We start from the raw sequence: 12,637 nt of genomic DNA, 5'->3' as shown, positions 1-12,637 counted from the left end.
AAAATTGCTCCTTGCGTTGTATTCTTTGGACATTGTTTTGACAGATTACAGCACACTGTCCCGCTATTATTGCAATAAAAGTTTATCAGCTTCATTGAACCAATACACGTGTCTCTGTATTACTGAGAGACTACTGGAAAAAATTTCCAACCCCACCTCTCAAAATTGGCTTCCGCTCAAGTGAGCATTGCAAACGAAAGGCCATATGCTGCCACAGGAGGTAGAATAGAATAGAATAGAATAGAATAGAATAGAATAGAATAGAATAGAATCTTTATTGGCCAAGTGTGATTGGACACACGAGGAATTTGTCTCCGGTGCATATGCTCTCAGTGTACATAAAAGAAAAATACATTTGTCAAGAATCATAAGGTACAGCACTTAATGATTGTCATATAGGTCTAGTCAGCAATCAGGAAACAATCAGTAGTAATGAAAAACATAAAATGTAAAATCATATAAAATAAAATAAAATAAAATAAAATGTAAAATAAAATGCCAGCACAGGCTACAGTCATACAGTCATAAGTGGGAGGAGATGGGTAATAGGAATGATGAAAAAAGTAGTGCAGTAATGATATAATAAGTATATAATAAATAGTTTGACATTATCGAGGGAATTATTTGTTTAACAGAGTGATGGCATTCGGGAAAAAACTGTTCTTATGTCTAGTTGTCGTGGTGTGCAGTGCTCTGTAGCGACGTTTAGAGGGTAAGAGTTGAAACAGTTTATGTCCAGAATGCGAGGGGTCAGTAAATATTTTCACAGCCCCTTTTTTTTGACCGATTCGCACGGTATACAGGTCCCTCAATGTGAAGGCAGGTTAGCAGCCCAATTGTTTTTTTTCTGCAGTTCCTGATTATTCCCTCTGGAAGTCTGTGTCGCATCTTGTTGGGTTGCAGAACCAAACCACACAGTTATAGAGGTGCAGATGACAGACTCAATGGATTCCCTCTGTAGAACTGTATCAGCAGCTCCTTTGGCAGTTTGAGCTTCCTGTGAGTTGGCGCAGAGAAGAACATTCTTTGTTGTGCTTTTTTTGATGACATTTTTTGATATTAGGTGACCATTTTTTAGGTCATGAGATATGATGGAGCCTAGAAATTTAAAGGTCTCTACTGTTGATACTGTGTTGTCTAGTATTGTGAGAGGAGGTAGGATGGGAGGGTTTCTCCTGAAATCTACCACCATTTCTACGGTTTTAAGTGTGTTCAGTTCTAGATTGTTCCAGTGGCACCACGAGGCTAGTTGTTCAACCTCCCGTCTGTATGCGGTTTCATCGTTGTCTCGAATGAGACCAATCACTGTTGTATCATCTGCAATCATCTGTATCATCTGTGATAGCCACTAACCTGGATAGCTTTAAAAGGGGCTTGGACAGATTTATAGAGGAGAAGTCGACCTAGGGCTACCAATCTTGAGCAGCAGTGGCGTAGGAGGTTAAGAACTCATGTATCTAATCTGGAGGAACCGGGTTTGATTCCCAGCTCTGCTGCCTGAGCTGTGGAGGTTTATCTGGGGAATTCAGATTAGCCTGTGCACTCCCACACATGCCAGCTGGGTGACCTTGGGCTAGTCACAGCTTCTCGGAGCTCTCTCAGCCCCACCTACCTCACAGGGTGTTTGTTGTGAGGGGGGAAAGGCAAGGAGATTGTAAGCCCCTTTGAGTCTCCTACAGGAGAGAAAGGGGGGATATAAATCCAAACTCTTCTTCTTCGTCTTCCTTGATCTGAGATTGCAAATGCCTTAGCAGACCAGGTGCTTGGGAGCAGCAGCAGCAGCAAGAGGCCATTGCTTTCACATCCTGCAGGTGAGCTCCCAAAGGCACCTTAGGGGCCACTGCGAGTAGCAGAGTGCTGGACTAGATGGACTCTGGTCTGATCCAGCAGGCTCTTTCTTATGTTCTTAAGGCCATTGCTTTCACATCCTGCAGGTGAGCTCCCAAAGGCACCTGGTGGGCCACTGTGAGTAGCAGAGTGCTGGACTAGATGGACTCTGGTCTGATCCAGCAGGCTAGTTCTTATGTTCTTATGTTCTAAAGATGGCAGCCAATTTGAGCAAAGTCTATGCACTGAGTCTCAGAACGGAATTATGAAGAGGTGGGGGGCATTTCCCAGCTCTTCACTTTCCCAACTCTAAGGGTCAAACTACACCTGCTGATGGGAAAGAGCCATGAATGACATTTCTAGCCATTCTTTTTTAAAAAAATCAGAAGCTCTAAAGGTGAATCAAACAAACAAACGAAGTGGTTCTGGGGTTTTTTCCGGGCTGTGGGGCCATGATCTGATGGATCTTGTTCCTAACGTTTCGCCTGCATCTGTGGCTGGTATCTTCAGAGGTGTATCACAGTGTGTAACAGACTTCCCTTTGTGATACACCTCTGAAGATGCCAGCCACAGATGCAAGCAAAACGTTAGGAACAAGATCCACCAGACCACGGCCACACTGCCCGGAAAACCCACCAGAACCAGTTGAATCCGACCGCGAAAGCCTTCGACAACACAAATAAATAAAGCCTGCTTGCATGCATTCGTCGTCAACATAAAAGAAAAGAACTATTAAAACAGCAATTTCTCAGAAAAAAATAAGCACGGAATGATACAAACACATACCACAGCATCAGAAATCATTAAAAGCAGCCTCCAAGTGAGCATAACTATCTGCCTTATTTGGCAAGTTGGATTCCTGAAGCTAGGGGTACAATCATGCTAAATGCCATCTGAATCAAGTGAAAAGCCAAATAGAACAAATCGTTAATGTATTGCCAAAAGCTGCCGCAGCCAGAATCAACTGGGTACTATGGATTTTGCAGGCTGTGTCATCATGGTCCAGCATTTTAGCTCCTAACATAAGGTGACCAGATGGTCACCTTTGTAATCCGGGACGGGGAAGTGGCCGCGCATGCGCACACACGCGGCCGCAGGAGCACACAGGCTTCTGGGGCTTGCCGTTTGCCGCCCTGTGACAGAGCGGCAAACGGCAAGCCCCAGAAGGCCATGCGCTCCTGCGGCCGGGCGCACGGGAGGCTGCTGCACTGCCTTGCGCCCCCAAGGCAGTGCAGCAGCCTCCCAAAAATCGGGACAATTTGTAGAACCCGCGGGACGCGGGACAAATTGTCCAAAGGCGTGACGGTCCCGCCAAAAGCGGGACGGCTGGTCAGCCTACCCTAACATTTTGCCTGCAATCTATGGCAGGCATCTTCAGGGGTATGCCATGTAAGATGCGTTTCTTTCCATGGCGCAGTGTGGAAAACACTCCACACCTTACCGTGAGATGCCTCTTGAAGATGCCAGCCGGAAATGCGGGTGATGCATTAGGAGCTAAAACGACCAGACCACAGCCATGCAGCCGACAAAAACCTCACAACAGCCAACATAAGACCCTACCAGAACTGTGCTTCCTCCACAAATAAAAAGTAGCAACCCAGAAATAATACCTGAATGAATTTCTTATAACCCCAGTCGCAAAGAGTCTGAATCAGATTAGGTTACAGCGTACAAAGTATATATTTTAAAGATATTTTAGGCACATCCCTATCCCTGTGTAAGCCCCAATCATGGATTACAGGAGATGGAATTAATATTGCATTTGGGTGGGTGGAGGTGGTGATGGGGGGGGGGGGCGAAATCTCATTCTGGCCCCTTCCGCACACGCAAAATAATGCGTTTTCAAACCACTTTCACAACTATTTGCAAGCGGATTTTGCTATTCCGCACAGCTTCAAAGAGCACTGAAAGCAGTTTGAAAGTTCATTATTCTGCATGTGCGGAATGCGCCTCTTATTCACCACAACAAACACAACACAGGTAATAAATCCACCTGGTCAGTCTAAAACGGCACCAGTGTTGCTACCGTAGCCCCGTCTAACAATTAAGCCATCATCTACAAAGTATTAAGTTGAAGAGTGTCCACCGGTAACAAAGGAGAGACTGTATATTGATTCAAATGAATAAAAGTCTGATCGCCAGAGAAGGGCCGCGTGAAAAGACTTCGGATGGTGACTTTATACTTTATATATTGTCCTTTATCAGAAATGTTGTGCGAAGTGACAAAACAAACAAGAATAAGAGTCCCTCGATTGAGCTTCGCTTCCAATCCACTACTCGCAGACTTCCAAGTGACTATTCAACTCCAAAGATATCCACCAGAACTTTTAACAAAGGGAGTCCCAAAAGATGCTGGAAGGATGTTTACCTTTCATCGCAGAGTATTTATATATATATATACACTGCAGGAATTCTTACAACAGTCCACTAAGGTTGGCCGGGATTATCTTTGAAGGGCCCTTGATGGGGCAGAGGAAATACACCTGAATCCTTCTGTAAGCTTACACATAAGAACATAAGAACATAAGAACAAGCCAGCTGGATCAGACCAGAGTCCATCTAGTCCAGCTCTCTGCTACTCGCAGTGGCCCACCAGGTGCCTTTGGGAGCTCACATGCAGGAGGTGAAAGCAATGGCTTTCTGCGGCTGTTGCTCCCGAGCACCTGGTCTGCTAAGGCATTTGCAATCTCAGATCAAAGAGGATCGAGATTGGTAGCCATAGATCGACTTCTCCTCCATAAATCTGTCCAAGCCCCTTTTAAAGCTATCCAGGTTAGTGGCCATCAACACCTCCTGTGGCAGCATATTCCAAACCTCAATCACACGTGTGAAGAAGTGTTTCCTTTTATTAGTCCTAATTCTTCCCCCCAGCATTTTCAATGTATGCCCCCTGGTTCTAGTATTGTGAGAAAGAGACTTCACATTTAGTTGTGACTTCATAGCCATGAAAACCGAGCTAAATGACCCAGCTGCCCCACCTTGCACCCCAATTCTTGGCACCACCGTGCCAAGCATCACAGAACTAAAAGACAGCCTGAAGCAGGGCACGTTTCCAAATGACTGCAAATGCCACTAACCTTGTTTCTTTGCATGGTTCTCCCCAACGTTGGCTGGGATGGTCCGAAGAATCTGAGCACATTCTTAATATCCCAGGAAAGAAGCCAGAGGCTTGTCTGCTGCCTTGGAGAGTTTTTTTCTCTGTCTTTTTTTTTCCTTTTGGAAGTTTTCTTGCTCAGACGTCAATATCCTGAGAGAGAGAGAGAGAGAGAGAGAGAGAGAGAGAGAGAGAGAGAGAGAGAGAGAGAGAGAGAGAGAGAGAGAGAGAGAGATTCCCCCACCATTTACCCTGAACGATCTTTTGCACTTTAAACAAACTCTAGTCCAGCAGCCCTTCAGATATCAGCAAGATTTTAGAGGGTATGAGCTTTCACGAATCAAAGCTCTCTTTGTAACTGTCTGACCAAGAGAGCTTTGGCCATCAAAAGGTCGTATTCTCAAAAATCTTCTTCATTTCTAGATCTGAACTCTAGCTGTTCTACTCAAGACTAGCATGCAGTGGTGGGATCCAAAAATTTTAGTAACAGGTTCCCTCGCCAGCCCCCCCTCAGCAAAGGGGGCAGAGGCGTACCTAGGCCAACCTGAGCCCTGGGCAAAACCTGAGTTGGATGCCCCCCCCATGGGCAGCCACCCCATCACGACCCCAAAAATTTTTTTTTGCACCAGGTCATTTCTAAATCATCATCACATTATAGAAAATGCCCCAACTCACAAATCTGAACACAGCAATGGTGAAACACACAGGTTCTTTGATAGAGACTGGTGAGATGAAAGGTACGAAAGGCTGAGAATCAATGAATTGCAGTACCTGAAAGGGATTAACCCAGTTCAGGGAGTTACATTATCAATCGCAATTGCTATATGGAACCTTCACGTTCAAAGGCAGGATGCCTCTCGGGGAGGCGAGGGTGTGGAGATGGAAAAGCGGACCCAATTAGTAACCCCCTCTTGGCACACACAAATAGTTAGTAACCCCCTCTCGGGAACTGGTGAGAACCTGCTGGATCCCACCTCTGCTAGCAAGGCTATCCTCTGAAACGATCTTCAGCACTTCAAAGTAACTCCGGGCCCTTTCCTCCCAAACCTTTTAAAACGTTTTGAAGCAGGAAATAAAATGTCAAAGATCTGCCTCCTCAGTAGCGATCGACTTTTGCTTTTCCCTTCGTTTTCCCAAGTCCAATCCTAATCCTTGGAGGGAGTGTGAGAATGGTAGAACTGCAGGGAAAGACGCAGCCAGACTTCCTGGGATTAAAATTTGCATTAGGACTTCAAAAATCTTCCCAACGCCAAAAGCACACACCATGAAAAATGTAAGCATTGGGACTATGGAGGGCAGGTCTACCGCCCATTGAGTCATGCCTGAACAAATCTCATCTTGAAACGTTAGTCTTGGTGGTAGAGAGGAAATGAAGAAAGCCTGCTGGTTGACCTTAGTGGGCCATACCTGAAATGGACATTAATACAAATATATCCAGCATTATGCTGAAGTCAGTTGCCATGACGACTCTTCCAGGAGACTGTTGTGGGATATTACATTCACAATTCAAAATCTGTCTTTGATTACCAGCTTGTGACATGTGAGGTGTGTGCTACCACCATCTTGGGCAGGGATCCCCAACCAGAGGTGGGATCCAGCAGGTTCTCACAGATTCCCGAGAGTAGGTTACTAATTATTTGTGTGTGCCGAGAGGAGGTTACTAATTGGTGATTTTGCCACGTGATTTTTGCCTTAGTTACGCCCCTCCTCTCAGCAGTAGCGCGCAGAACTTGAAGCAGTCTAGCAGGAGGTGCACCGGCATGCGTGGCAGCCTGCGCCTGCGTGCATTCGTTTCCCATCCAAGGACTGGTGCAGCGGCTGTGTCCTTGCCACAGCCCCGCCCAGGAATGCCACCCCCCGGAATGCCCGGCCACGTCCCCATCATGTCCCGCCCAGCCCCTTTGGCACTATGCCACAGTTTGAATCCCACCACCATGGGAACCTGTTACTAAAATTTTTGGATCCCACCACTGTTCCCAACATGGTGCCTGCCAGTTGTGCCTCTTGTGCCTCTTGTAACAACACAGATTTATATGCCTTGGGCTTCCCTTACATAATCACAGTCAGAAATGTATCCTCCATGGCCCCGTTGCTTTTCAATGGGAATCCTCCAAGCAGCTGAGATTCTCTCATGTGTCTTCAAAGATAGCTCCTCCAAAAAAATTTTTTTAAAATAGGAAAACTATATTTTGCTGGGATCAGCAGGACCAGCTGAATACAACTATTTACTTCTTGGGCTGAAAAGGTGCCCAGGATCGGAGCCTGCAGAGCAAACATCCTGGGGCAACTTCCAGCAAATGGAGGTAGGGAGAATCCCTTCAGCTGCAACACAAAATGTTGGGTGAAACTGACAATAGAGCAAAATGGTTGGGCGAAACTGACCATAGAGCAGGTAACATCTTCTTTCCTCCTCTGATGCCTTTGCGGTCTGGCAAGCACACCAGAAACTGCCTGTTTTTAAGATGTTCCCAGTGTTGGAATTTTCAGCCTTGTTTGTATACAGCAGAAGCATAAGCAGCAGGGAATTCTGGGAAGCTGCCCGAACATTCTAAAGGTGACAGTTAAAAACCGTTGGTAGTTGTTGTTCCCTGACAGACTGAGAGAAAAGAGGTTTCTCTGTGTACTGCTAACCAATGCCATGTCAAAGTGCTTTGACTAAAGATACTATATAAGCTTATTGTCACAACCAAACTGTAACAAACAATGAGCCATGAATGTAATGATATGTATGTGATACTTTGTTGATATGTATATACTGTTTATTTTCTCTCTCTCAGTTAAAGCTCTCCTTATGTTTATGAACTTCTGAGGTAAAACGGCTGGTCTTTTGAGAGATAACTATTCTAATTTAACGTGCCACACAATCCACATTTCTGCTCGTTACTCTGCTTGACAGGATTATATGTTGTAAATATACCTATTGCCCTTCACCCAGGATGTCTTACTTTGGGCGTGCGGCTTGAAAAGAAGGGATTGCCTCTTTTTAAGATGTCTCACAGACATCTTTTTTTAGCTGTGCAAAATGGACCATTGATATTATATACCCCACTGAGGTCCCTCTCCCCTGCAAAATCCCTCCCTTTCCTGGCCTAAGCCCTCAAACCTCCCAACTTGGCAGCCCTTTATGGGGCCCGTGTCTTTTACTCTGGTTTTATGATGCGAGACACTGGCCTGGCCCCTTCCGCACATGCGGAATAATGCACTTTCAATCCACTTTCACAATTGTTTGTAAGTGGATTTTGCTATTCCGCACAGTAAATTCCAGCTGCAAAGTGCATTGAAAGTGGATTGAAAGTGCCTTATTCTGCATGTGTGGAAGGGATCACAGTCCTTCTTTCTGCTGTACCAGAAAACAGTGGTACTTCACTGCTGTTGAAGAAGAAGAAGAAAAAGAAGAAGAAGAAAAAGAAGAAGAAAAAGAAGAAGAAAAATAAAAAGAAGAAGAAAAAGAAGAAGAAGAGGAGGAGGAGTTTGGATTTATATCCTCCCTTTCTCTCCTGCAGGAGACTCAAAGGGGCTTACAATCTCCTTGCCCTTCCACCCTCACAACAAACACCCTGTGAGTTGGGTGGGGCTGAGAGAGCTCCGAAAAGCTGTGACTAACCTAAAGTCACCCAGCTGGCGTGTGTGGGAGTGCACAGGCTAATCTGAATTCCCCAGATAAGCCTCCACAGCTCAGGCGGCAGAGCTGGGAATCAAACCCGGTTCCTCCAGATTAGATGCACGAGCTCTTAACCTCCCACGCCACTGCTGCTCCTGGCATTGTCTCCATTTTCTTCCTTTTGCCTCCAACCTCCTAAACTGATTGTTATTTGATTTATTTTAATGCCTTTGTTGATCTTTGGATTTATTATGCTAAATAATAATTAATGTGTATGCCGTGAACCACCTCAGAAATCCATAATGGAGAGCGTGGTACAAAATTAATATTTTTATACAAAACGGTCAAGTACATCCCTGATAAATTCCTCGAAAGCAAAACAGGAACAGACTTTAACAAGACATGAGAACTACTAGATTGAAGTTTTGGTAAATAAGGACAGCTGACGCATATCAAAACTTATTAATCATGTTTATTACATTCTTAGGAATATCCTTAGTATATTTGAAATCTATACACGTCCCTTTAATAAGTGTTTTCTTCAGCATTTATTCTTTAGTTGTTGAATGGCTTTGCTAAGTAAGAACACAGTGTGCTTTCCCTCTTTCTTTCCACTCAGATTTGCACACTGTATGACGGGATATTGAACAAATGAGTCTCGAGCAAGGAAAATTAATTGACTGAGACTCTTTTGAGCCTGTCAAAATGAACATTAGTACACAAAACAAAATGATTTATTTCTGCTGCCTAGACCATGACAAGTGGATTGGCAGTTAATTGAATCTATCCAATGCCTGTTAAATTAGTGCTCACACATCTGCCATGAGAATGACTTTCTGGTACAGGCCCAGATTTTTTATTTTTATTTTTTGCTCTTGACAGCAACGTTTTCCTTCAGAGAGACCTCCTTTGCCTTTGGCGTTGCCCAGCAAACAGAAATTTCTCAGGGAATATTTTTCCTATTGCTTCTAGAGTTAGGGGGAAAAAACTTCCTGTAAAAGATCTGCCGGGGAAACAAACTATAGCATTGTATTGTTGAAGGCTTTCATGGCTGTGCGGCTGTGGTCTGGTAGACCTTGTAGAAGAGATAGAAAAAGTGCAGAGAAGGGCAACAAGGATGATTGAGGGACTGGAGCACCTTCCTTATGAGGAGAGGCTGCAGCGTTTGGGACTCTTTAGTTTGGAGAGGAGGCGGCTGAGGGGGGATATGATTGAAGTCTATAAAATTATGCATGGGGTAGAAAATGTTGACAGAGAGACATTTTTCTCTCTTTCTCACAATACTAGAACCAGGGGGCATCCATTGAAAATGCTGGGGGGAAGAATTAGGACTAATAAAAGGAAACACTTCTTCACGCAACGTGTGATTGGTGTTTGGAATATGCTGCCACAGGAGGTGGTGATGGCCACTAACCTGGATAGCTTTAAAAGGGGCTTGGACAGATTTATGGAGGAGAAGTCGATCTATGGCTACCAATCTTGATCCTCTTTGATCTGAGATTGCAAATGCCTTAACAGTCCAGGTGCTCGGGAGCAACAGCCGCAGAAGGCCATTGCTTTCACATCCTGCATGTGAGCTCCCAAAGGCACCTGGTGGGCCACTGCGAGTAGCAGAGTGCTGGACTAGATGGACTCCAGTCTGATCCAGCTGGTTTGTTCTTATGTTCTTATGTTCTTGTCCCTAATGTTTCGCCTGCATCTACGACTGGCCTCTTCAGAGGTGTATCACAGAGGGAAGTCTGGACACAGTGTGTCACAGACTTCCCTCTGTGATACACCTCTGAAGAGGCCAGCCACAGATGCAGGCGAAACGTTAGGAACAAGATCTACCAGACCACGGCCACACAGCCCGGAAAGCCCACAACAGCCAAACTATAGCATCCTTGGCTATAAGGTTGCCTGCTCTGCAGGGAAATACCTGAATTTTGGAAGTGAAGAGGAGGGCGCGGTTTCAAGAAAGGAAGGGACTTCAAGGGCAAAGGAGGACTTGATTTAAAATCATAAAATCATAGAGTTGGAAGAGACCCACAAGGGCCATCTAGTCCAACCCCCTGCCATGCAGGAATACATCATCACAACAGTCCTGACAAATGGCCATCCAGCCTCTGTTCAAAAACCTCCAAAGAAGGAGACTTGTAAGGATTTTACAAATTTCTGCTTCATTCAGTCAAGCAAGAGCTAACTGTTGAAGTCGCATGTCTGGAAAGACATCAGGTTTTATTTCAAGCCTCAAAATGTTTTAAACGGACCCCCCTTTTAAAGCAATTCTCTGGCTAAAACGTTTTGAAAACATCTTCAGCGGCTGCGCAATCTATTGACTACATTTCCCATGCTTCTCTGCTTCCCAGATCTTCAGGTGTTCTTGCAGCTGTTTTCTCGCTCCTTGGGATCAGCAACGAAGCCTAAGAAATGACCCTTTCCCTTCCAGCAGCTGAAACAGGATTTTATTCAGACATGTCATGTTTCTATTTCAAATTGCAAAACCAGGAGGAAGCTGATCTCAGGATGAGCTTGAAGCAGTGGCGTATCTGCCTAGGGACAAGGGGTACCCTAGGGACAAGGGGTACCCTCTGCCTAGGGACAAGGGTACCCCTTGTCCCTGGGCGCTACTCTTCTGGTCATGTGGGGGGCGCAAAATCGGCCACTCTTCTGGTCACATGGGGGCGCAAAATCGGGCCCCCCACATGACCAGGAAGTCCTGCTGTCTCGTCGTTTTCGCGTGCTTCGACCCCGTCTGAGGCACGCAAAAATGACAAGACAGCAGGACTTCCTGCTGCCTCCAAGCCCCCTCAACCCTGCCCTGGACTCCTCCCTCCCTTCCCCCCCCCCGGCTGGGCTCCCAGTCGGCAGCCTGTAGTTCTTCTGACCTCCCCTCCGGGTAGGCCAGAAGAGACTGAAGCCACAGCCTCGGAGACCTTCTTTTATAAGCACTGAGGCTGGGGGTGGGGCTTGGGGAGCAGGAAGGGGTGGGACTTCCTGCACCCCAAGCCCTGCCTGGGGGGGAGGTCAGAAGAGACTACAGGCTGCCGGCTGGAAGCCCAGCCGGCAGGGGGAGTCTGGGGGGGAGGTGGGCACCCTAAACCTTGCCCATGTCCATGGTGACATGGGCAGGGTCGAGGGCAGTGGGGGCGGAGCCGAGGTGGGCAGGGCAGGGGCAGAGCCTGGGGGGTGTCGTGGAGACAATTTGTCTCCGGGCGCCATTTTCCCCTGGCATGCCTCTGGCTTGAAGCATCCGGCCCCATGATCTCATTTTGTATTGCATCTGCCTTCACCTTACCTCTGGTACCAAAGTTGCATGTCTGCAACCCGTGTTCTTTTGCAGTCAGTGAGAAAAGCCTCCCTCCCCCCTCCCCCCCCACGCTTCCCCTTCCCTGAACATCTGCTCAGAAACAGGAGATGATGTCTCATCTTCAGCCAGCCAACGATCTTCTGGTATGCATCTCAACAAGTGCTTCTTTCAAGTTTCTGAAAAGCCCCTTCATGGCAATTCGGCAGAACCCGAACTCTGAACCGCTGGGAAGGGTCACAAGCTCAGAGGTTATGATGCAGGCTGGAATTTTCTATTCATAAGTGCAGCAAGCAGCCATAATTCTAAAAAAGAAAATGTAGCAGAAGAGTCTGGCCACAGTAAAGCATTGAGTAGAATGAGATGGATGAAGAAAAACAACAGTCTAGTATCCAGCGAATGAGATATTTTGCCAAAGGGCAGATCTGGCTAATTCAAAGCCTTCCGCTTTTGCATTTGTGGGAAACCTGGATTCCGTGGGGGCAAAGTGAAATCACCCTGCTTGGCACCTTCCGCACATGCAGAATAATGCACTTTTAACCAGAGGTGGGATCCAGCAGGTTCGCACCAGTTCCCGAGAGTGGGTTACTAATTATTTGTGTGTGCCGAGAGGGGGTTACTAATTGGGTCTGCTTTTCCGTTAGAAATTCCATTAGGTCCAAAAATCATAAAGTCCTGTTGTTTCCTATTTGGCTGGTTAGCAAAGGCAGAAAACGGGATAATTCTCCCTGTTGGGCTGTTTTAAAAACATGTTTTAGTAATATGGTAAAGTTCCTTGTTTAAGGAAAGTATCCTTCTTTGGATTTCTAGAAACAAAATTAAGTATTTG

General features: G+C 46.0%; 1 protein-coding gene across 1 annotated transcript in view; it reads right to left on the bottom strand.

The window, feature by feature from the left end:
* COL20A1 (collagen type XX alpha 1 chain) overlaps positions 1 to 5,050 on the bottom strand; it is a 215,614-nt gene extending 210,564 nt beyond the window's left edge. The window contains exon 1 of the mRNA XM_048497920.1: positions 4,905 to 5,050. Within this exon, the coding sequence (XP_048353877.1) occupies positions 4,905 to 4,919 (15 nt within the window). The 5' untranslated portion in view covers positions 4,920 to 5,050. The remainder of the gene's footprint in view (positions 1 to 4,904) is intronic.
* Between the last annotated feature and the right edge of the window lie 7,587 nt (positions 5,051 to 12,637).

This window comes from Sphaerodactylus townsendi, linkage group LG05, assembly GCF_021028975.2.
Source record: "Sphaerodactylus townsendi isolate TG3544 linkage group LG05, MPM_Stown_v2.3, whole genome shotgun sequence".
Classification (NCBI taxonomy): domain Eukaryota; kingdom Metazoa; phylum Chordata; class Lepidosauria; order Squamata; family Sphaerodactylidae; genus Sphaerodactylus; species Sphaerodactylus townsendi.
Note: the sequence above shows the minus strand (reverse complement) of the source record. Positions and strands in the feature narration are given on the sequence as shown.